This window comes from Pseudochaenichthys georgianus, chromosome 5 (assembly GCF_902827115.2).
Source record: "Pseudochaenichthys georgianus chromosome 5, fPseGeo1.2, whole genome shotgun sequence".
Taxonomy (NCBI): domain Eukaryota; kingdom Metazoa; phylum Chordata; class Actinopteri; order Perciformes; family Channichthyidae; genus Pseudochaenichthys; species Pseudochaenichthys georgianus.
In genome coordinates, this window is record NC_047507.1 from 29,562,485 (window position 1) to 29,588,263 (window position 25,779).

Sequence of the window (25,779 nt, forward strand, 5' to 3'; positions counted from 1 at the left end):
GAAAGATATATTGTAGGTTTTAATATTTCCTGCATGAAAGGGTTGGATGAAGTTACTATTTGTGGTAACACTTACTGTAGGTGTTATAAATTCAAAGCCCACCCACATCTATGCTCCATCATAGGATGGGATTTAATGTGCAACATCAGGGCAGGAAGTGTTGAGTTTCATTGAAGGTAACTTAATTAGAAAATAAAGTGGATGAAAACAGTATTTCCGTTACAGAAGATACACTTAGAGCAGTGCGTTTGACATGGTGTGGCGTGAACATACAGATAATCCTGCATGTATCAAGACAGCTAGGTAAAGATAAATGTTCTTATATATATATATTTAAATAATGTGCTTCTTCAAAGGGGACCTATTATACAAAATACACCTTTTCATGTCTTTTATACATAAACATGTGTCCCTCTGTGTAAAGAGATTCTGAACGTTTCAGGAACAAAGACCACCTTTTTGTCCTGATCCATTTATATAAAAACCTGTCTGAAAATGAGCTGATCAGATTTTGGCCACCTTGTGATGTCATAACGATGTTTAGGCTTGTGTAACCATCAGCCAATAACCAACCAAGGTAACCCCCCCCTATAAACTATAATATATTGATGAAAAACAGTAAAATAGGGGACCTTTAAATTGTGACAAAGTGTATACTAACAGTAGAGATGAGTCATCAAGTCAGCAATGGATGTAATCTTACATAAGCGATCATCAGATGTATTAAATCAAGTAAGGCTGCATTTCTTTACTTTTTTATTGAAAGATTGTGTTGTATCTTATTTCCAAAGATACATAGTCTTGCTTTAATTGCAAGACTATTCTTTTTGACTATGCGTTCTATTAAATCAAATAACTATTCATATCATATATTGCACTGTAACTTTTATTATTGTACTTTATACCTGTCTTATTCTATTTGAGATTATTTTATTTGTTTGCTGTTTGGAAATATATTTAAATGCATTATATCTCAATGCTTTTAATGTGTATTGAATAGCACTTTGAATTGCCTTGTCCTGATTTGCAGTTTAAATTAATGTGCTTTGCCTTGCTTGCTTGCCTTAACAAATGGGAACAGGGCTACACAATGGAGAAGCAAAAAAAACAAAACAACTTAAATACGATAAGAAATACTTAAAAAAATGGGAAAGATTCATGTCTCGTCTACAAGAGAGCTCATGGTTCTGCTGTTTGGTTTAACATGGCTTTACCCTTTCTATATTTCTTGTAGTGTGTGTACAACAGGTTCTTCAGTTACCACACTATGATGAATGGGCTTTCTATTTAAAGCTGTCCATTCTTGCCATATTGAGACGCAGATAGTCATACCTTTTTGTGAATAACAGGTCTGTGTATCAGGCAAAACTGACATTTTGCATTATGCTAAAAAGCGTTCTACTGGAAGCATCTGTTGAGCTGCACACAATGAAGACTTTGCACATGCCTGAGAAGAGAGAGATAGGTGTGCAGCGATGGGAAAACCTTCAGATCTCGTCTCTATGCCACAGTCACAACAGCCGTCCCTGGTGAGAGCGACTGCAGAGAGGACCCTGATTTTTACTCTGAGGCAGAGCAAAAGCACTTTTCCCTGACGTGACAGCGAGAGACATGAAACACTGATGAGGAGCTTCATTCAATTGTGGCCTATTGAAGTCTGAACAACTCTTAGACACATTGAATGCAGAGGTGGAAACAAGAAAGAAGGCTCTGAATAGAGTCAAGCGGCACGTAAATATGGACCAGAGGTGTTTGAGTGTTGCATTTAGATGCTGTAGATGTTATTGCAGACGTTTATTCAGTTTTGTGCCGATGCATTTTCCAGCTGAGCGAAGTTTTAAAGAGCTTGTTTAACTCAATAAAAAGGATACAATTCTTGATACATCAAAAGGTCCTTCACATTGTCCTTGAGTTAAACCAAGACATTCAAATGATAAATCAACAAATCTGGAGAAAAATGGTTGACACTGGATAGAAAAAGTGGAGGGAAAAATTGAATCTGAAAAGTAACAAAAGCCTTCAGATACATTTAGTGGAGTTACAAGTTAAATATTTGTCTCACAGATGAAGCGGATTAGAAGTTTAAAGTTGCTGAAATGGAAATATACCAAGCACCTTGACTTTGTACTGTTTCTCATGCAGTTACTCCAAGACAAGTGCAAAATATCCCCGCCCAGCAGCAAATACTTCAGTCCCATTACCTCTCCTCTTTTTAAAGGTTATCTGTCATCGACTATCATTCCGTGTCCCCTGTAGAGACCCTGACAGCTGAGGAGATGTCGCAGAACAATGGCTTTTGGAGCGTGCCAGGTCTATGTATGGCCAATATGAATGCCTTAGGTTTTTAGGACGCTCTTTGACATTGACCTTTATCAGCTGAGTTTGATTACATGTGAAATCTAAGACACAGAAGATGTGCTATAGATATGGTCTTACTCAACTCCTCATGGCTGTGCTTCTCTGCGGAGGAAGAATGTGAATTATTTTTAGCCGATGTCCACTAGAACTGCTGACAATAAACAGAAATGTGTAACAATAGGCTCTTGCTGGCTCAGCCTGAAGAGTGATTCATCACAACAACAACGAAAAAATGACCTAGTTTAACATCAATTTCTTGCGATTGCTATTTGTCCGTAAGAAAAAACAGATGACTAGCTGTGTGTTTACTGGTGCGTAACATACTAATATCACAACGGAGATAAATATGAAAACCTTTGATAATATAAAATACAATCTGGCAAGCCAGGTCTCCGCAGTGAGGTTGTTTTATGTATCTGGACAAGTTCAATATACTGCTGTGTGCTGATGCAATTAGATAGAGTGTATAGTGTAACCTTAAGGCAACCCCTCTGGTCAGATGGTGTTGAAACATTAATACATTTTGCCTGCTCAGAACAAAATCCAGTTCAAAAGGATCTACTGCACTAGAAATGTATGTCTGAAGCGGCTAAAAATCTTGTCAAAGCCACTTTCTGAAAAGAGCACCACTCAATCGTCATTGTGCAAAGAATCAAATAAAAAACATCTATGTTTCTGTTGTGCTATTCCAATTTGCAAGCCTGAAAAGATAGACCGATGTCACTTTATATTTACCTGGTGCTCTCATACTCTCTATTTGGAATATTTGATCCATCATTGACATATTCTATGCAATCAATGTCATCCTTTTTTCTGCTGCAAATAGTTCCTAAAATTAAAATAAAAGCTGCCATGTTTTCCAGAGAGTTGTTGCATTTTTAAACTACTCTAACTCTTAACTTGTGCCAGGCTCATTTGTGTGAAACTAAATGATATCAAGCTAGAATTAACATTGCAAACGGTGTGTGCAACTGGTAAACTAGCACAAGCCTTTGTTGAAAATTACATTCACCTCGGTTACTCAGACAGAGATAGAGAAGATGTTTTGTCTGGGAAAGAGAGAAGCTGTTTTACAACAGTGAGAATCATTAAGCCCAACATGCTGCCTGTTGGGAACAGCGGTCCATCCGCTGCTATCGGATTTTGAGCCACTCAGCTGGTGAAGTTGGAGGTGAGGGCCGTATTAAAGTTTACTTGTTCTACCTGATTAACTTGATGGCTTTACATTGATCATGAATTGAACAAGTGTTGGGTATTTTGTTGGAGGGATACTGTTTGAACACGAGGACATTTGTACTATAACCATATACTGTATTTACACACTATGTCAATTCTAAATAAATAAAAACTCTATACATACTCCCTCACTATAGTACCAAATTCAACAGATTGGTTGCTAAAATAAAAACATACAATGAAAGTGACCCTGAAAGAAGCTTGTGAATAACAAATGGTTTGAAATAAAGAGACTATATATAAGGCTGTATATCTTTATAAAGCTCTTAGGCGCTCTGTTGTTTTTGTGTATACGTGAGGTTGAAAAACTAACCTAATAATTATATCACAAGCCGAATCCGACACTGACTTGACGTTTTGTTTTACTTCCTTTGTTCAGTCTGACATGGTGTCCATGTAATACCATTTCCATTAAGGAGGGGAGTGTTCTTTAGTTGAATAGGAAGCTAACAAATCAGAAGCGATATCCCACTGACATCAGTCGACACAGAAGCTGAAAGACAGCTTACTAGGAACTGTTTTTAAATCTGGGTACAACAACCAGGATACCTTTTTTGAGGGCATTCTTGTGGGCCTTTTTCTGTTTGTTTCTTATGGATGTAGCTGTGTAGCAATGTAGGTTTGCTTTCCCCATACATTTTGCCTGAAAAACTCGTATTTCTGAAGGCATATTATGCTTATTTTCGGGTTCATATTTGTATTTTGTGCCTCTTCTGTGACATGTTTACATCGAGAGCGTGCTGTCATACTCCATCTCGGGGTGGTATGCAGGATGTTCAGCTGCGGACAATAACGCCCTGCAGAGAGTGATCAGGATGGCAGAGAAAACCATCGGCTGCCCCCTGCCCTCTCTGGAACACATCTCCACCTCCCGCTGCCGCAGCAGAGCTTTAAAAGAATAAAGGACAGCTCAGGTCACAGACTGTTCTCTCTCCTGCCTTCTGGGTGGAGATAGAGGAGCTTCAAGTCACGGACAAACAGACTTTAAAACAGTTTCCACCCCTGGGCCGTCAGGCTGCTCAACCACCACACATAATGCAATAACCGTAACCATCCTAACACACCAACACATCCTCACTCCCAGGTCGGCCTATGTTGACGTTATGTCAAGTCCCCTGCCGGCTTTTTCCAACGCAAGGGGGGGGGCCTTAGCGTCCATTTTCAACGCAAGGGGGGGGGCCTTAGCGTCCATTTTCAACGCAAGGGGTGGGCCCTTAGCGTCCATTTTCAGCTTTCCGGGATGTCAAGTGCTTCTATGGACGCTCATGGAAGCACGGCATTCGTTTGTGTCAACTGCCCTTAAAGGCAATGAAGACACTACACTACCCAGAATCCCCAGCTATCGTTTGGACTACACCATGTGCTCTGTTTGACAAACCCCGTGATAGTCCTCAAGCTCTGTGATTGGAGAGTGTGCTCCGAGGGTTACCGAGCCTCGAACAGCACTTGAAATGGGATGGAACCACGGCAGACTGTTCAAAACTGGATTTGAACGGGTCCACCGCGTCCCCCCCCTCCCCCACCCCGTACCCAGAACTACACATGCTGGCTATTCTGTTTCGCAACATGTTCTCTATGGCACGTCTCTACTGGGAGTTGTAGTTTTAAAAGACGTTTTCGTATTTCCCATAATAAGAAGTTGCCAGTATTAAACTGTGTACATCCCTGGAGGTTTAGGGGACAGGAAACACTCACATTTAAAACATATAATTAATAAATGGTGCCCATAATGGGCAGTATTAATATATATACCCACACGCCAGCTAAGGTCAGAAGAGCTTTATTTAACAGCTGGACTTATGTTTGTGACCCCTCCTGTTGTTAATTGATAACATTACATTACATTACATTAATTGATAAGCCTGAAACATGCACTTGTCAAGGTTCAGAGGCACATTTTGCAAATATGGCAGTAGCCATCGATCAGCTTAAGATAAGATATACTTTATTGATCCCAAGTTGGAACATTTGCGTTACATCAGCATGTGTAACAGTTAAATATGCAGTGGTGTTTATTTGAAAATCATTTAGTATAATCACACAAATTCTGTGTTTTATATTTAACAATTCTGTGTTCTTTATTTATTGATTGTTCAATACCTGACAAGGCCGGAGATGAAATATCTGCATACATCATAAGAGTATAATACATTATGTATAATATCAGTTAAAATAAGTGCTTCAACATAGTTAACATTGCTGGAGGTATGCACACATATTGATAGATGTCTTGTAATGCACTGTTGAGGAACCTGCGACCCAAGTTTTTCATTCAGTGCAGAACTACACCATAGTTGTGTAGGCCTATATGATATGTCAATAAACCTTAGAACATCTTGAAATCTTGAACGGGATGTGCAAAATAGTCATTATATACAGTCTTTAATTAACTATTAGTAGAGAATAACGAGTAATGAATATACTTTATAGGGATCCTATTAATATCTAATAATAAAAATAATGAAATTCAATAACATGCTTTAACCACCAGGTGTCTCTTTATATCATCTGTGCACCTTTATGGTGTAAATACAGCCTATCTACCAATTGGATCAAATATAAAAGTGAGCCGAATTAGTGTTGATACGGCAAGGAGACGTATTGTGTGAAAAGAAATGTAAGATGTTGTTTAATGGCTGATATATTTATGATCCACCTCACGTTTTCAGTTCCTCATGTTTGTCTTCTCATCAGGGCTATAAATACAGAACTACGGCAGATATGTAATATTTAATGCAGCCGAACCGTGTATTACAATGCCGTTATGTGATGACTTTCAAAGAGAAAAGCAAGCACACTCGGAATAAGGTATTATTTTAAATGTTTTCGGTCTGTTTCCGGTATTTGTTAATGACGATGTGCTGTGAGATGTGAGACTGGAATTGCAGAGGGGGAAATAACGTATCTTTAGATGCGGATTTTGTTAAACTAATATGTTTGCGCTGTGGACCAACACTATACATTGACGGGGAAGGGGGTAGCAATAAAGATAACACCATTAAACAGTTACACAACATAACAGAAATAATATCGATAGCAGCGTCCCTAGCAACCACCTTGGTAACAATGAAAACGTTGGACGCAATTTCCTGAAGTAATCTTCGTAATAACTAGCAAACTAAAGATCATGTACATCCACTGCACACATAATCTGAAATAACAACTCATATTTCTCGCATCAAATGACATCAAAACGCATTTTAATGGCCAAACTAACTTTAAAATAGGCATTTTACACCCAGAATAAAACGAAGTTCGGCCATGTTTTCTTTTTCTGCAGGGAGAAATGATAGCTGGGGATTCTGGGTAGTGTAGTGTCTTCTGCCATCCTTTACTCCGAAAAAAGATTTGTTTCTGCGAATCGAAGGGGAAAAATACAAAAGCATTGCACACAATTTAAACCAATCAATGTTGTGTAATTAACAAGGATAATCTGGTGTTTTTTAGTCGATGAGTAGTGCAGATATCACTGTAAAATCAATCGTCAGTAAGGGGAATATTTACTTCCGGGTGTACAATTCTCCGCTATCCAATGAGAATGGACGCTCACATTGCCTTTAAGGGCAGTCGACACAAACGAATGCCGTGCTTCCATGAGCGTCCATAGAAGCACATGGACATCCCGGAAAGCTGAAAATGGACGCTAAGGCCCCCCCCCTTGCGTTGAAAATGGACGCTAAGGCCCCCCCCCTTGCGTTGAAAATGGACGCTAAGGCCCCCCCCCTTGCGTTGGAAAAAGCCGGCAGGGGACTTGACATAACGTCAACATAGGCCGACCTGGGAGTGAGGATGTGTTGAACACACACATACACACTTTTAATGCACTTCATATTTGTATATCAATAGTTTTAACTATTTATTCCTCCCGTATGATTGTTTATGTTGTCTGTCCTATTGCCGTGTTTTTTAGTGTTCGTATTTTTTGCACACTGGGACAGAGTTGCACTCTGAACGTCGTTGTACTCTGTGTATAATGACAATAAAAGGCTTTAACTTTAATGTTCAAAAAGGTCTTTATTTGTCTCTTACTGCCTGTGCTGCAGCACCTCTTTTCACCCTCTGTCTGAAACCAGAGCCCAGTCTGCTCTGATTGGTTTGCTGGCCAGCTCTGTTGTGATTGGACAAGATCTTAGAGATGTGTCGGAAATGTGCCGCTCCTTAGCTTATCATGTACAATTTGTTGGAGCGCTAGCCAAGAGAAGCACAAATGTACATAGTGATTTCATGATATCATAAAAGTAAGTGAAGGAGTCCAATGGAAGCGTTTCAGGCAGGTGTGTTATATAGGTTTTGGTGCATGTAAATGGTGTGTTAGGGATGGGAATTTGAAAGCAAATGTATATTGGAATATTCGAACCCCCAAATAGCGGTTAACCGAAATGTACATATCCTATATAAAAAAAATTCTAAACATTTATTTTGTCCCAAAACATTTTTTCAATAATTTTTGGAAATAAATAAATACATGTTCAAATAAGTGTAGAAACCAAGTCGAATTTGTCAATTATGACTGGTAAAATATGTTGAATACCGGCAAAACTAAATCTCTCCAGTCAAAATGTCTATGTACTTTGCCGCCACACACGGTTGCCAAGCAGCGCTTATTGTTGTTTAGGCAATAGGCTGGCCACTCATGTGTCGCGAGTGTTGACAGGGGGCGGGGGAGCACGCTCATGAACTGTTAGCGCCGGAACCTCGCAACGGCTGCGGAGCGCATTTGCGCCGCATTTGGGCCTAAGATGAGGTTTGTGTCTGCGTGGTCTGCGAGTAGGGAGGGGCAGCAGCCATGTCATTAGCTATAACTAGCTAGATGGATTTGGACATAAACGCGAGTGAAGTATAACTGAACGCGAGAGAGAGAGAGATCAGCACCTGCAGCTCTGCCCGCTGTGAGGGACCGGTGAGCGGAGCAAAACACACCTTTAGACGTCACCTAACACATTTAGCGATGGCACTGTCATATACATTGAATTACTCAATTTGATATGTAATCAACTTAGGCATGCCTCCCAAAAAATAAATAAAATGAATAACTCATATTCGAATACCTGAATAACTTTGAATATTCGATTAATCGTTCCCATCCCTATGGTGTGTGGGAGAGAAACTCCCTCTGGAGGGAACTTTAGGATGTTAGCCTTTACAGACCATGTACATACACCAAAAACCTATATAACACACTGCAGGAAAAGGAAGAAACCCCTATAATAGTGGCCTCTTCAATGATTCATCTCTTACATTTTCCATTCATTTAAAAGCGTGCTCAGGGATTCAAATGCAAGTTGGTTCGCCAAAAATAAACACAAAGGATAAACAGCAGTGCATACAGGATCAGGAAGTGAGATGAGTCATGTGTCCGGTATACAACACATTGGACTAATGGCTTGTGATTTCCTTTGGCAGCAGTGGTGCAGGGCGACTTTAGTGGTGTGTTTTACAGTGGCATCCTCTCTTTCATTAGTAAAATGAACCTGATCTTCTGTGACGTGAATGCCTTTAAAGGTGGGGTAGGTAAGTTTGAGAAACCGGCTCGAGATACACTTGTTGTTATATTCCATGGAATGCTCTTAACATCCAGATAGCAATGAATATCTTAAGTGCTTTGACAAAAAATACATAAAAAATGTCATCTGTGGAAGCCGTAGCACTGTAAAAAGCACGACCAATCATCTGAGCCGGCCCGGCTAAAGTAACTGGATGGCCTACCTGCCTGTCAGCCTTCCATCTGTGCACAAACTTACCTTGTGCCCTCATTGGTCATGTGTGCGTTTGTGTGTGTTGGAGGAGGGGCTCTGTGAGGAAGTGGCAGATTTGTTCCGGCTGTCTATTTTCAAATTCTAGCGGACTCGAGTTGGTTTCTCCAAAATTACCTACCCCACCTTTAAATCCAAAACCATTTTGAAATCATTATTTATTTTATTTCTCAGAGATGAATTAAACATTGATTGGCATTTTGCCAATGCAAGAAGTATGAAAAATTAGCTTGAAGAGCAGGAGTTCAAATGAATAATTTATCCGTACAAAGACTGCATACTCAAGACTCTAAGAAGGAATTTGAATTGTCTTTAATTGCTTTGCTTTAAACAGGCACTGTCTATACAATGAAACTGTGGATCACTGCTCTTTGTGTGAAAGCAGTTCATTATTAGTCATAACGTGAACTTGACTGATAGCTTGGTATCATGTAGTCACTGGGAGGAAATTGAAAATGTGTCATACAAGAGAAGAAAGAAACTGGTTCTGGTTTGTGAAGAATAAGATTTTGATGGCGTCTATATGGAGGAAATATTTTTTTGATTTCCAATAATTCTTTTTCCAAGACCCTTGAGGTAATGTACAGCACATGAAATACATTTGATTTACAACCTTCCAATGTTTCCAGGTGAACAACAATTACTCCTGGAAAGATTGCGTTGGTTTGGATCAGTTCCACTTCAATTCCTTAAAGGGCTCGAGGGCCCTTGTAGACATTTAAAGCCAATACTGCGGACTATGGCTGATAGAATTGAACAACAAATCATAATTTGAAGGCATTAAAAGAAAGGTAACGAAAGAGGAGGGAGGTAAGCCAGGTATATTAAATGTACATGAAACATTAAGGAACATAAAACATATGTGATCAAAGGAATTTATTTATTTATAACCTTCTTATTATTAACTATTTCTTTTCATTTTGCTCAATAATGCTGTTCCAAAACAATTGATTATTTAACAATGAACTCTTTCATTTTGATAGTGCTTTTCCAGTTGTTACAACCCCTCAAAGTGCTTTTACAGATAAACAGTCACCCATTCACGCCTACTCATTCAGAGGTTCCACTTGCTCAGGGAGAATCAGATTCACACCCATTCGCACACCGTTGGCCATCGCGACCAATTTTGGTTTAAATATCTTACTGAGGCACAAATGTATGTGGATTGCAGGGTCTGAGAATTGAACAACTACACTAATGTTTGGCAACATCGCTGTAACTTGATATTTCACCACCAAGTGCTGTCCCACTCCAGTTTTTACCATTTCAAGCCCTTACAGCCTCTCGAACTGAGGCGTTTACCAGGTGACACTGGGTAATTGGCCTTAGGCTGGATGTTAACATTTGGTCTTCTTTTTGAAAGTTGAAACACATGCATTCCAGTATTAACAAGTTAAGGGACTGACCTGCAAAGTTGAGACGGCGGATGTGCTTGAGCAGATGAGTGCCATTGATCGGATCCATTTTAGCACAGAGGCCCACCGTCCCCGGGCAGAGCTCCTGGTGCATGTTGTGCAGGGCATGAGCCATCGCATACACTGCATCAATTACAAACTGAACCTTTCCCTCCTGCTCATAAGTGGAGTCCTTTCCTATCCGCTCCTGATCTGGAAAACATAGACAAGTCACATACATTATGACATTGTGTGACCTACAAATTGCATACAATGTGTTTATATCAGTGGAAATGCATCCTGTGCCGTCCCTCATTTGGCTCACTGGTAACCATGTCAAGTGTGAGGTTGAATCGGACATTTGTAATAATGTAGTTTCAACTTTCCTGAGGGAGACTGAAAAGGATTTTCAACAAGTGTATTTGAAATAATCAGCCACATCATGCAATCAAGAAAATGTGTTCACTTCAGGACTCAAGGGGTTTCAATGAATGGGTCGAGCTTAAAGAATTATCTACTTGTGATTTTGTCCCTGATCCTCATGTGAAGTGGGCTGATGATGAAGCAGCATATTAGTGCTTGTCCGGGGCAACTAATATCCATAATGGTAGAAAAAAAAAGATTTTTATCAAGAGATCCATCTTGAAACTCAATTATAGAATAACTTGAGGATACTACTTTCCCAACAGTCCCTAAAACTATATTTTCGACACTTTTACCCAAGTGAAGACTGCTTTTGGATCATTTCAGGTCACCTTGGACAATTATGTGCACTTGCAATGAGCTGAACCTTTTAAATGGAAGGTGTGGCGTCAGTCCAAAAGCCATAGAAGAAAATGTATTCCTCCTCTGTGAGTCTTATTCCATCTACACCGAATGGGCTTTGCCTCTTGCAATTAGCTAGAAGGTAAATATCTGGATCGCTGCAGAGAAGCGAATCAATTCCAATATCTGGAGTGCAAGGTTTTTCTCCTCCGGGAAATCTCATCAGTTAAAAACAAAAGCTCTTTCTCGTCTCACGGCAGGAACACATGGATTTCCCTCTGAGGTCCTGGACCTACATGTCTATTCAAATAACTGTTACCTAGGTATATGCCCCATGCCATTTTCCATTATCAACTTTTTCAAATGGTTATATATATAGTATTGTGATCGAATCCTGACCCGCTTGACTGAGTGTCCAACTAGGAATTAAGAGAGGCAGCAAATTGAGGCATCCATTCAGTGGACAGGGATAATCCGCTCCAAGGCTAAATGTAATGACTTGTGATAGAGGTTTATTAAACCTGGCCCAGGTTGTTCCATAGGTTTTTGTGGTCGTTAATTGCTATGAGGAGGTGAAGTCTGAGAGGAAGATACAACATGCCAATCCCAACTCCTTCTTTCTCCTCATGAGCCTCACATCTAAAAGCCTTGTCAATGTCACTCTGCTGTATGTGCAGAGGATATTAATAATAGCAGGTGTGTTCAATTGAGATTAACAGTAGCCTAATTACCCGGGATGAGCTAATGATGGAGCTGCATATATGTAGAAACACGCCAAATGGAAGCATTCATTCTGCTTTGCCAGGTAATAAGCACACAGAGGGAAACATGCTGCTGAAATGTCCTAAATAATTTCAGCAGACTCTGAGAAGGAATTTTAATTGTCTTTTTGAAATGTCCTAAATAATTGCTATTCCACATGATCTACATGATCTGTTTCCCTCCATATTTACAAAAAATAAAAAATGAAAGTCCCAACAGCTATTTGATGGATTAGCATAAAAATCACTAAACAAAATTGTAAGAAATTTGGTTTGGCGGTATAATATATTTTAAAAAGTCTGTAAAATGTGTTTGTATACATGTATTGATAAGATAGAGAACTTTTCCTACACTTTATAAAAATGTAAAGACCGAGTATAAAGTAAAACAAGCAAATGTGTTTAAAAGTGTATCAGTGGAAATTGTGAAACATTGTACATTAAAAAAATAGATGTGTCCTTTATTAGGAATCACAGACCCAATGTCAAAAAGAAGGAAGAATTAAAGGAGGCTTTCACAGCAATTTGTTGATTGGATTTTCCTTGCCTTATAAAGCCGATTTATAATTTCTAACATTTAAAACACTTAACATTTCTGAATTATAGATACATAAAGCAATAAAAACACATTTACCTTTTATATTAGGATAATTAGTCCATATTTTAGTATATATTAAAGTGCAATGAAATGCATCTGTCCAGGCTCTCTAATCCACTTTTAAACATTATCAAAGAATAAATAAGAGACAACAACAACAAATAAATCACTGTTTGTCAAGTGCTCATGCGTTTTTTAAAGTGCACTTATAATCGAACAAGCAATATGTGCATGTGCTGCATTCATACTTCTATTTACTGGCACCATTTTGATCTGCCTCATGCAGATAAAAACAGTAAAAATCCTGGTGTAAATAAAAATATATGTTATTAAGGAATGATTCATCATGTCATGGAACACTTTACAGTGGCCAATCAATAAGTGGAACAAGGTGACACCAGAACAAATGCTCTCGTAAATACATGTTCACCTTTTCCCTGCATGTTTATAATTACTATAATTACCCTTATTCATAATCTTACCTGTGGTGCAGAGGTAAGTGATATAATGAATCATTAAGATGTACTGTATTTGTATGTAGTGGTTTCTGTGAAAATACAGCCACATTTTCTGTCTGAGAACCTCAAAATAATATTACATTTGCCATGTAAAAAGCATGATGTTTTCTATTCACTCTACGTGTATGACGCGAGTTCACATATAGATTCTAATGTATTCATGTAAATAATGGTGACGCATAACCAAAGCTTTGGTGACAGAACACTCATTTTTCATGCAACAACTGTCGTCTTAAGGTTCAAGCAATTTTCTATAGCCACTTCAATCTGAAAGAGATCTAGCCCACAAATCAGCAAAGGTCTCCCTCTGTTAGCCATCTCTCGTTCACTTCATCTTCAGCTCCAGAGGCGTTTCAGTGCCCCCATTATCTCATGAGCTTTGAAATGCATGAATTATTGTTAGAGGTTACGGCTCAGTAATTAAGGGCCACAGGGCCTTGATTGGACAGAGATTGTCAACGTTTGGCCGACATGCCTGTGCCATGGGGAATCCTGCGAGCCGGCGTGGGTGTGAGAGTGATGTGAGCGTGATATTTCTCTAGCGGGCTTGGCCGGCCACCCACACTAACTTTGCATTGTCTCTTCTGCATAAGACCATTTCCCTCTTCCCTCCGTCTCTCCCCCTCGCTCTCTCCTCATTGGCATTTTGGCTCTATCGCACACATTTTCCAGGCCAATGTTTTGCTTTTAGAGAAATCCATTCTGATTAAGCAAAGCAGCAGCAAAGTGTGGGTCTCTTCTTCTCCGAGATGTCACACAAGACATTTTGTGACAGTGTGTGTGGGCTGAGACCTTTGACCATGTTTCCATCTTGTGAATGGCCACAGGCCACTCAGTACTTCCTGCCAAAACGGTTGGGCTGCCTCTTAAATTAATCTGACACTTGTGCTGTGTGTGTGGGGCTTCTATCTTTTATCGGTTCATTTTAACATTTGACTTTATATGTTGTGTCTGAATTGATGTGTTAGGGCAAATATGTTCCTGATTGATTAGTCTATAAAATATGTTTTCAACTAAATGGGTATTATTTAGACTATATGCAATATATGTTGAGCAGTGAAACATGTCTGTTAGATTCCCTGGAGCCAAAGATGATGTCATTTAAAAAAATGATCCAACTAAAACTCAAATCTATTACATTTGTCAGGATTTAAAACAGTTTTTCTTTATAAGATGATGTTTTAATTATAAATCACAACATTAATGATTTAGTTTGTTTACTGTACTGTAAGTCGACAACTATTGATGTTTATTAGCTGAGACGAAACTAGCCAGTTAATTTAGTAAGCCGTAATCAACATTCTTTGAGCTGGCCAGACCTCAACATAGAAACTTGTTCTGGTTTTGGTACATTGCTCAGATTAAAATGGAATCTCTCAAAACTACTTCACACAATGGATGCTTGGAAGTGTTTTGGATGAGAAAGCAATGCACATGCCTGGTGTATCTGCATTGCTGCATTTCCTGCTGCTCCCCCATCATTAATATGCAGGAGAAACAAGTAGCCTGTGAGACAGGTCTCTGCTCTACTTTACCCCGCTATCTCCATTAATCTATATCAGTATTACATCTCCCTCCTTCACATAGAAAAGACAAGTCTCCTCTTTTTTCCCAGTCACTCTTGTTTTCCTTATCCTTTGATCACGTTGAGTAGTCGAACCCTCTCAGGACACTGATCATTCTGCAGCATGCCCCATGTAGTTCTCTCACAGCTGCTCAGAGACTCTGCGAAGCTCTCCACCGGTGGAGAAGCACCACACGAGTGTCACACCTTAACCTCAAATAAACGCTGCGAGACTCTCAATCCACATGAAGTAGAGCTGATAGTGAAGTTTTAACACTTAAATGTCAGTAATGACAATGGCAGAGAAGAGCTAGCGACTGCATTATAAGGTGTCTACCAGTGTTGGGTGTAACGCGTTACAAAAGTAACGGAGTTACAGTAATATATTACTTTTTGCTGTAACGAAGTAATGTAACGCATTACTAATGAAATGTGGGTAATATATTACAATGCTCAGTAACGCAGTTACAACACATTTTAACCCGAAATTAAATGGTGTTTTGTTTTTTAAGAATATACTAACATAGCGAGACATTCCGACACCAGACACATTGTGCGGGTAGATTAGTAAACCTGGTGTTTACTCTTCAGGCTTCGCGCCGGGATCTTCGGGGCAGTTGAATGTTATGCACCCTCTATTCAAAAAAGAGAACGGAGCGAAAAATACAAATAACAAATTGTGTCAGGTGCGCGTGACCTGCTCCGCTGCGCGAGCATCATTTCCAAAGTGCTTCCACAGCAGTGACACACATCTGTGGATAATCATTTATACGAAAATGGTTAAAGCAAGCATCACTAAACGCCAGCAACACTGCATCTACTGCAGACCGTAGCAACAGGTCAGATGGGGACATCACGTTACCCTCCGTTGTGGACACCGCCTCGCCCCCGGAGCAGCAGTCTTCATCGCCCGAAACACCGCCGCCCCTCTGCGGCCCGCAGGTGCCAGGATACCACGGCAAAACAGAGCCTGCCCAGGTAGATCTAAACAAGTACCCGTCTGTACAGTGGGGTTAGGCGGTCATTTTGCAGCTCGTGGTATACAAATAGACAAGGGCTAGAATATGTGAAAATAGGGCCATATTCTGCCATGCCTGTAGAAATGTTGGGTCAAAAATAATGCATACAATAGCACAGATGCCTTCACCACGAATGGCTACAAAAAGATCTCATATCTCAAGCTTATCAACGAGCTGATGTTGCAGCTGAAATGTTCTCCAGGTCACAAAGTCAACCTCACATGATGATGTGATCCAGTTTTCAAGCACAGTAAATATTCTCTTCCCAGAGTATATGATGGGACCAAAGTGATGATGTAGTACATGGTTTTCATAATACTTTTGCTTTTCAATGTTTGCCATTTCAAACCATGAGCTGGTTTAAATAATATGTGCCTTGATTTACAATATGTTCTCATTTGTTTTATCAGTACAGTTTTGAAGCTGTTGTGCTTTTCTTTGCCAGTCCACTTTGGACTATATGACATATTTCAGGATTGCACTTTTAACTCACTTGAAATGTTCTCACTTGCTTGGTTTCAAAACATAACAAAGGCCATAATCTGTTCATTGGGACCATCAATGCTATTTTTCATTGCTGTTGCCGGCCACTACTGCTCATGTAAACCTGCTACTGCTGCGCCCCCTGTAATCTCAGAGGCACCCTGAGTCATTTTGTTCTGGAGCCGGGCCTGCACACGGCCACATACTAAACAAACTACAGAGCCCATTCCGTGTCCTGTTAGTGTTTACTTCCTGTCTGCCTTCTTCTGGTGATTTATCTGACGTCCAGCGCTCCGTCTTTTAACCTCTTTTCCTTTCTCTTTCTTGATCGTCCTTAGCAACCTTCATTATAGTCCTTGACAGTGGTCTGTACTTCTGTATTAACAACGTGTCACATGTTAAGAAGTTACAATCAGAATTGAGTATTCAACTAACCCGTGTAATACAAGTTGTTAGTAAACTTAAGGGCCTACACAGTTGTTATGCTATACCACATTGCCCTTCATTGGATGTAGAATGAGCTGCACTAAACTACATTTTAGCATTTAAAATACCTAGCCATTCTTTAGTGGTTATATTGGTAAAGTAACTAAAGTAGTGTAACTCATTACATTTCAGAGACAGTAATATAGTAATGTAACTTATTACTTTCAAAAGACAGTAATATGTAATATATTACATTTTGGAAGTAACTTGCCCAACACTGGTGTCTACAGCAATCACTCCGACAAGAGTGAAGGTGCTTATTATGGTAAGACTCATGAAATGAACTCCTGCACCAAGGGTGTATAACGAGTAAATCATGTGAAATACACAGATAATTAGTCAAGTATACTATCATGCAAGGATCATTTGCTTTTACATTAACTTTCACTGGATTTTGATGTCTTACAGCATTCGTGATCACTTCAGTCAATTATTTGGTTGACTGCTCAAGATTTATGTGAAGTGGCTCTCATTAACGTTTTCTAACATCGTGGCAGAACTTTAATTTGTTCAGTTTTCATTCTTGTGCATTTAGTTGTAAGTGCTCGTAATGTTTGAAGGCTTCTTGTCTTGTTTAAAAAACATGCAGATAGAATACAAATCAAGTGAATAGCTTCACAGTTTCATGCTCCTATTTTTAAAAGATGATATTTTATCCTTATCTTAATGGTTTTTATGATGACTAAAAATAACAACCAAACATTTGTGAATCCAAAGTATTTTTTGTGAACAATTGTTGATGTTTGAAGATAAGACCAACACACGTCGAATTGATCCCACAAGCAGTTACTGCCTGTGTGTTTCACTAGGTTACATGTCCATCCACTATAAGCACTAAAGCATTGTTAACTGTAAAGAAAACTGAAACTATTGCCTGTCCTTTATAACCTATGCTGGGATGTTCTTAAGCAAACTTCCCCTTTAAAAAGCAAAATTGTGATATTATGTATCTTCACTGTTCCTATGAATGAATATGGATGCTTTGAAATATGCCAATAACCTTCGTATTATGACTCCAGGGACAGATACACAAAACTCTCTTGAGGCTAAAAGCTTATGTATGTACAACAGCAGAAAAAACACTGTATTGGTGCCAAATTGAAACCTCTGCTGCGCACACACTCTGCTCCATATGTTACACCTGAGTTATGTGAACAAGTTTGGAGTGTTATTCATGGCGCTGATCAGACGGCATGCTCCTGAACCGTCACTCGAGCTCGCCAAGGAGCTCATCTGTGTTCTCGCCAGCTCTCCTGCTGGCAGGTAACCAGAGGTCACTCCTTCCAATCTCCAGACTAATTCATCTATCAGCGTTATCTTCTCCACCTGAGTGTTTTACTACATATAACCCTCTGTGTTCTCTTGTGTGCGGGCTGCGGAGACGATGCCAGCTGTTGGTTTCACAGCCCACCTCTCGAGTAAAAGTGTTAGTTTCTCTCTAGTGCATTTATTTTTGTGAATTTGTATTGTTTTAGTTGTTTACTATTAGACAAGCCCTTCCTTTGTTAAATCCACAGTACATTGATGAATAAGAATCAATGATCTCCTGAGTTTTGAATCACTACACTGTAATCCTTTCTTTTCATTGGACGTCATCATACAGTAGACACCATTACAGCAAATGTGAACCTGATGATCACTCCTGAAATTACACATAAATAACCCTTTGAAACCGGATACAAAATCTCTATAGCAACGTTCAGGTTACAGAGGTTTATGTTATTTTCCCAATTTCCAGTCTTTCTGCCTAGTATGTTCACATTTATGTTTAAAGTGTTCCTTATTTAACGTCTATGTGAACAGATCTTTGCCGACACATGCAGCGAACAATATCACACAATACTTGTCATATGTTGAGGATGAGGATATAAAGATGAATGTGGAGTGAGAGGTGTAGGTGAAGGTTTTTCTGAAGAACAGTTCCTCCTCAACTTGAGGATGTCCATAATCCAGGGCTCAGCCTCTTAAAACAGGGCTGTTGTGGCCCGACTCAAAAGGTCATCAGTGTCAGAAAGTGTCTGGCACTTTGGTTGGTGAATGTAGTTTCAACCTATCACAATGACCCTTTATGGTGAGTGATCTCCCGTCACACATGAATTCTGTTATGACTTTCTCACAGCAGCCACATGGACATTGGCCAGTGATCGAAGAGGAATTCAATTACGAATACGTAAGTGACGCAGATCGGATTAGAAAGAAATGAGTCCGCACTACGCCAATGTGTCGGTGAAAGAGTTGTTTTGGGGCCATATTTGGTTGTATAGTGAATGCAGCCTTTATTATATCTGGAACCAATGTCCAAGCAGCTTTTACATTGTTATGCACAGCAGGATAAGGCAATAGTCATAATCTATTACTTGGTATAGTCAATTTTATTATATGAAGCAATGTCAATATAGAAAGTGATAAAACGTTTTCCTGGAGCTTAAAGGTGGGGTAGGTAAGTTTCAGAAACCGGCTCGAGATACACTTTTTGTTATATTCCATGGAATGCTCTTAGCATCCCGATAGCAATGAATATCTTAAGTGCTTTGACAAAAAATCCATAAAAAAATGTCATCTGTAGAAGCCGTAATACTGTAAAAAGCACAAGCCGGCCCGGCTAAACGGATTGGATGGCCTACCTGCCTGTCAGCCTTCCATCGGGGCACAAACTTATCTCGTGCCCTCATTGGTCATGTGCGCGTTCGTGTGTGTTGGAGGAGGGGCTCTGTAAGGAAGTGGCAGATTTTCTCCGGTTGTGTATTTTCAAATTCTAGCGATCTCGAGCCGGTTTCTCAAACTTACCTACCCCACCTTTAATTGAGAAACCTTTTAGTCAGATAAGAATGTCAGATTTTATAGAAACTCAGCGAATTAACTACATGACAAATCAAAGTTTTTCGTCACATTGATATTATAAAGATAACAGGCTTTCATTATAAGGGATATTAAATGCATGGTATAAATGATACGGAAACTTAAACACATTACCTTCAGCCTCTATATCTTATCACACAATCATAATGAACAGCCATTAGTGGTGCATACAGCACTGTGCGACAATGACAACTCAGCTGCTGCTACACCTTGCTAACAGCTACACCTGGAGTGTAACACATTATAACAAACGCTGCAATTTCCTGCATGACGGCCTCCATGGTTTGTTGGAACTGTTTTTCAGAGGTGTTGATTCAACTGTGCTGTCATTTTGAAAGATGTAAAGTAGACAGAATTGTATGGTGTGACTTTGAAAGTAATTTTTTTCATATATGAATGATATAAAAGACTATTCATAATTCATATTGATGATTTGAATTAGCTGGTATTTCTTCCCATTTCCGCATTACAAGATTACACTAGAGGAGTGCCTGCCCTGCACACATTCATGAAAGCTGTGCTTTAATGTGCTGAAAAAATAAAAGACTTGTTTTGCCCAGATGCCCTCCTTTGATGTGTTCTTTTGCACTGAAGTCTGAGAAATCCTCTTGAAATGCATGTGTGGACTTACTGTTCGCATACTGTCAGGACACATTCTTGTTTATTATAACTAGTATCTGCGTGAAAAGTAGCGTATGCAGATTGTGCACACACACACATCCGGCTGCAGGGCAGAGTGGTGGCTCAGTGGTCTGCACTGTCACTTCACAGCAACAAGGTTCTTCATCGGATTCCCTGGAGAGAGCGGGTTTCCGCCTAAGGAAGCATACACTCGGACAAGGAACTCGAAAGTATGACAATAATAGTGGACAATTATCTGACTTTGTCTTGTGTAATGATGTAAATATCTATTTTGTGTGTAGCACAGGCCATAATGAAGTTATGTGACACTGTAATACTGTTCTATTACATTACTCCCTACTCGCTGTAAATGAAACCATCTTAAAATGAATACTAAAAAAGCAATAGCTTTCATTTCAAATTTGTGTGTGCATAATGTAGGAGCATACACTCCAAGGCAAAATCCTGTCATATTTGAAAAATAAATATAATCTGAAATTGAATATTTGTAGTACACTTTGGGAGAGTCAACATTATAGACTGCAGATAAAAGGCCTTCAAAGAAGTCAATTATACCAACGATTAGTGTCGTAAGAGTCCAATTACAGAGCTTAAAGTTCTGCTGTCCAGTGTAAAGGCTGTGTGAGGTTAAAAGCCTTTAGACCCTGAATGAGCTATTGAGGTCATGCTGCTGTATTTTTATATTATCAAGACTGGAGTGTCGTATGTCATTCTTAGATTTCAGTTACAATACATTTATCTGACGCTTTTATCCAAAACAACTTATGATAAGTGCATGATGCAACCATGAAGAAACAAACTCAAAAGCAAGAGCAGGAATATTTCCTATCTATAAAGCCACATAAAGTGCTAATGCATTAGCTTCACTTAAAGCTGGACCTTGCTAAGTGCTATATACAGAAGAGAGATGAAGGATGTGTAGACTTTCCGCTGACCTGATATTCTACTATTTTGGGACCAGGACTGAAAACAGTTGTGTTTTTGTTAACTCGCAGTAAGGCAGCATCTAGCTGATTGGCCAACGCAGAAAAATACGTATATACCAGAGGCTGCCCCCACTTTGCCTTGCTGTAGGCATAACCCGTATGGACCCTTTTGGTCACATGTTGTCACATGTCCTATAATGAATCCTATTTTTCTGAGAATCTATAGAGTTGGCCTCTTGTTAATGTTACCTAACTGTTGGGAAAATACTGAATGTACTCTTTCTATATCAGAGTAGCACATGATAGGCCTAACTGTAACTGTGTACGTAACCAGATGTATGATTACATGGATGACGCTCATTTCAATTGTGTTAAAGTGTGGGCTGTGCTAGAAATATTTTGAAATGAAGAAATGTAGAGTAGAACTAACAATACTTTAACGTTAATGTTAGCTCATTTGTGTATGTATTTAATGTTATGTAATGTTTTTACAGCTATATTAAAACATATTATTTTAGCTATAGTTGATGTGTTAGTCATACACAAAAATGTAGTTTTTGAAATTGCTGTATATGAAGCTAATGTGAAAACAAGAAGGTCAATCCTCACAAGCATTATAAAATGACATTTTAACATCAGCTCGCCTGTTAGCTTCAAGTAGATCCCTGTAATATTCGTTATTTTTTAAGTTCAATTTATTAGATTGTTTGACTGTTTGCTTAAACATGCTCTAACTGTAAATACTGTATGCATTTTGTGGCCAGGCACAAATGCTGGCTCTGCTAAATATTACTATCAGGAATATCTTAATTGCCGCCCTAATTATCTGAGAATGATTATACACATGTATAAAGTTATGCCACTCAAGTAAGAAGCATGTGTCTCACATTAAATGACCTTCATTTTCATGTTTATTCTTTTGGTTTATTAGGGTCAAGCTTATTTTTATATAAACTATTATTAGTGCAACAGAGGGTAATTGAGAGTAACGCTGGATATTCCTGAGAAGTAATTCAAAACTAAGACATAACTATTAAGATTAAGCATCTGTGAGGAATTCCCCAGAGACTGATATTTTGTCTCTCATCTTTTAAATACACATGTTGTACTACCTAATTGGTGTTTAAATCTTAATAAAATGTGCAACCTCCAGACAGATTGTGCTTTCCGCAGCTGTTTATCGTATGGCTCCGAGCCTGAAGCTTTAACCATGCAGTCCAGCTGAGCCATCCACTTGTTATAGCCATGTGGGCAAACACACTGGACTCAGCAGAAATATAGTGCGGGCCTGAAATGAGCTGTGAGATTAACTGTGAGTTAGAATATTAAATGTAAGGCTGCTCCACTTTTTTTTTATAGGTGGGCAATGCTGTCAAAAAATACTGTGAGCCAAATGTGTCACTCGCCTCAAAACATCAGAGGGAGGTTTTTCAAGGTGGTTAAAAACTTTAAGCAAAAAAAAAGAAAGTTAAAAAGCTTTTTCCACATCAGGAGAGTGTCTTACTTGTGCACTTTTTCAGGCCGGACCCTTTCTTCAAGGCGTGACGGCTGAGCTTGCAGCTGAAGTTGTTCTCCCAGAATTCGGCAAACCAGATATTCCTTCTGTTGTTCTCCAGCGTTCGGCTGATGAAGTAACGATCAAACCCTAGACAGATCAATAGGTACATTGTCATTGACACAGTGAGCTCAGTCTAAACAACAGCATCTGTGCAGTCTGTGAAACCCTCATGTGTCTAATTCATTGATCATTGCATATGTGTAATCTGTTTGACAGAATATCATTTGACCTTTGATGATCAAATAATTAAAGATAAAGCTTAAAGGCCCTGACACACCAAGCAGTCACCAGAGGACTAGCCGACGCTGAAGTCGGCTGTTGCCTGGCCGTGTTCTCCTGCGTTTTGGCCATGTGTCGCACGGGAACACACCGCACCGTCTTTTCTCCGTAATATCATACAGAGCTGGCCTCTCCTGAATCAAGGTGATGAGCAGGTCTTCGTTTGCATCATTCCAGATCGCCATGATGAGATGAAAATGAATAGCAGTCTGTGTGTGCCTTCTTAAATCGTTTGTTTACGTCCCTCACTTCCGCTTCGCTTCTCATGCACTGATTTGCTAGCTGAACAGCCAATCAGAGTGATTATTTGGTCCGACTGCCAGACCCGATGCATGGCCGATTCAACATGTTGAATCGGCCATGCATCGGGTCTGGCAGTCCAAATAAGGCGTGTCACGGTCGACGGTGCGGGACACACCAACCTGACTACGGCGCCGCGAATGCCCGACAGCCTCTGACGGCCTCTGACTCCCAAAATCGGGTTGGTGTGTCAGGGCCTTTACAAAGCACCTTTTATTCTGCAAATAGCTACAGTCCTGCATCGCATGAAAGGAACACACTGAAAAAACTGAAATGTTGACTTTAATTACATGTAGTACGTCATCAAGTTTCACATAACTGTATTAGGTTAGTTAAAAGCAATAATATTAAGTTGAACCTACTACTTATATACAGCTATGTTAAATCTGTTGGCATAATACATTGAATTAAATTCAGCGTTTCAGTTTTTACAGTGTACTCACTGAGAAATGCATATAATAATAATAATAAAGCTTTATCTATAAAGCACTTTTCATACAGCACGTGCTTTACAAAATGGCTAGCATCACAAGTAAAACATAAACAATATGAAATTCCCCTCAGATCAGATCTTAAGAGCTTTACAGATATAAAAAATGTCAACAGGTTAAGAGACACAAGGAGGTAAAAGGTATGATAATAAAAAAAAAACAATAAAGTAAATAATGATTTATTTCGGAAAGATAAGACACAAGACAAGTGAATCAATGCATCAATGTGACACATAAAGTGATGGTTTTACTATACAGGGAGATGCTATATGTACCATGCTCTTCTCTGTACCTTTGATGGACTGCCGCTTGGGCAGGATGGTGACCGCTCCCTCCGCCATCTCCTCCTGGTCCACCACCGGAGAGATCTTAGAGCCCCAGCTGTCTGAACCCACCCAGATAAAGTGACCTGTCTGGTTGGCCTTTTTAGCCGCTTGGAGTAGCCGCCTGCAAAGGTGAAGTGACAGATGTTTTCATGGATAAGGTCAGCATCCCGACCAGCTCTGCTTTGATTTTGTTTTGCAATTCATTACACAGTGGTTAAGCAGAGCTGGAAGGAATTGGATGTTTTCCGACATGTTTCCCTGCCTGCTGCAGTCTAATCTTCAAAGCAGTTATTACCAGGCCTTACCTGATATCGTCTTCGCTTGCGAAAAGTATGACGACTCTCGCGTTCGGGTTTTCTCGGAGACGCCGGATGATCTTGTCAAACCCCCCCAGCTTGGGCTCCCGGGGAATCTTCACAGACTGGGAGATGCACACACCCCCTGAACACACACAAGTTCATAGATGTCAATGTGATAATTAGGAGAAACTGAAGAACAATGCCTGTACAGTATCAAAGGAATCACAGAAACCAACACAACAAATGAATTCAACTTGAAGTATTTGAACGTAATTGAAATCTTATTAGAATAGGTACATATAAAAAATCTTGGGTGAGGTAATGAATCCGATGGCTTTGTGTTATCAGTTTACCAAGGAATGCGTAGCAAACTGAAACTCAGATGGTGAAATGGCATATTCCCCAGCAGAGGGATAATTGGCTTGCAAAGGAGAGAACTCGCCTGGCTGTCTTTGAGAGTTTCTTTGACAGTATGCAGTTTTGTGGGAAAGGTGTTGCAGTGTTTATGATGTTGCTCCATTATTTATAGAGTGCATTCAAAGAGTGCATTCCTGCACATGAGGGTGTCGCTGAGACTTTCATTCTGAAAGGCACATTTACATTAAGGTGTTACATTTCTTACTTTCCCATTGTTCATGAATCAATGTTATACTTTATTTATAAAGGGTTTATATTGTTTTCAATGTAGAGTGTGTGGACTTTCCTATAACATGTCCCTGTCCTGTAGTGTAGTGTGTTATATAGGTTTTTGTGGATGTAAATGGTCTGCAAGGGCTAACATCTCAAGGTTCACGCCACAGGGAGTTTCTCTCCCACACAACCCCCCCACCTGAAACGCCTCCATTGGACTCCTTTGTTTACTTAAGTAACATAATGTGTAACACTCAAGCTTGTATTAGCTAGCGCTCCGACACATAACACGTGATAAGCTAAGGGGCTGGGCATCTCTTAGCAGTTGGCCAACCAAAACAGAGCCGGCCAGCGAACCAATCAGAGCAGACTGGGCTCTGGTTTCAGACAGAGGGTGAAAAGAGGTGCTGCAGCACAGGCATTATGACAAAAATAAGCCTTTTTGAACATTAAAGCGTGGAAACATGTCTCAGTAGAGGCATTCAATACCTGAAAATATGCATAACATGTCTTTTTTTATATCCCTGTTAATAG

The 25,779-nt window shown here is 39.6% G+C and overlaps 1 protein-coding gene across 1 annotated transcript in view; it reads right to left on the reverse strand.

The window, feature by feature from the left end:
• LOC117447217 (metabotropic glutamate receptor 4-like) overlaps positions 1-25,779 on the reverse strand; it is a 256,739-nt gene that overhangs the window by 24,742 nt on the left and 206,218 nt on the right. The window contains exons 4-7 of the mRNA XM_034083893.1: positions 24,622-24,757; positions 24,283-24,437; positions 22,867-23,007; positions 10,754-10,954 (exon numbers count right to left, since the gene is read on the reverse strand). Coding sequence (XP_033939784.1) covers positions 10,754-10,954; positions 22,867-23,007; positions 24,283-24,437; positions 24,622-24,757 — 633 coding nt within the window. The remainder of the gene's footprint in view (positions 1-10,753; positions 10,955-22,866; positions 23,008-24,282; positions 24,438-24,621; positions 24,758-25,779) is intronic.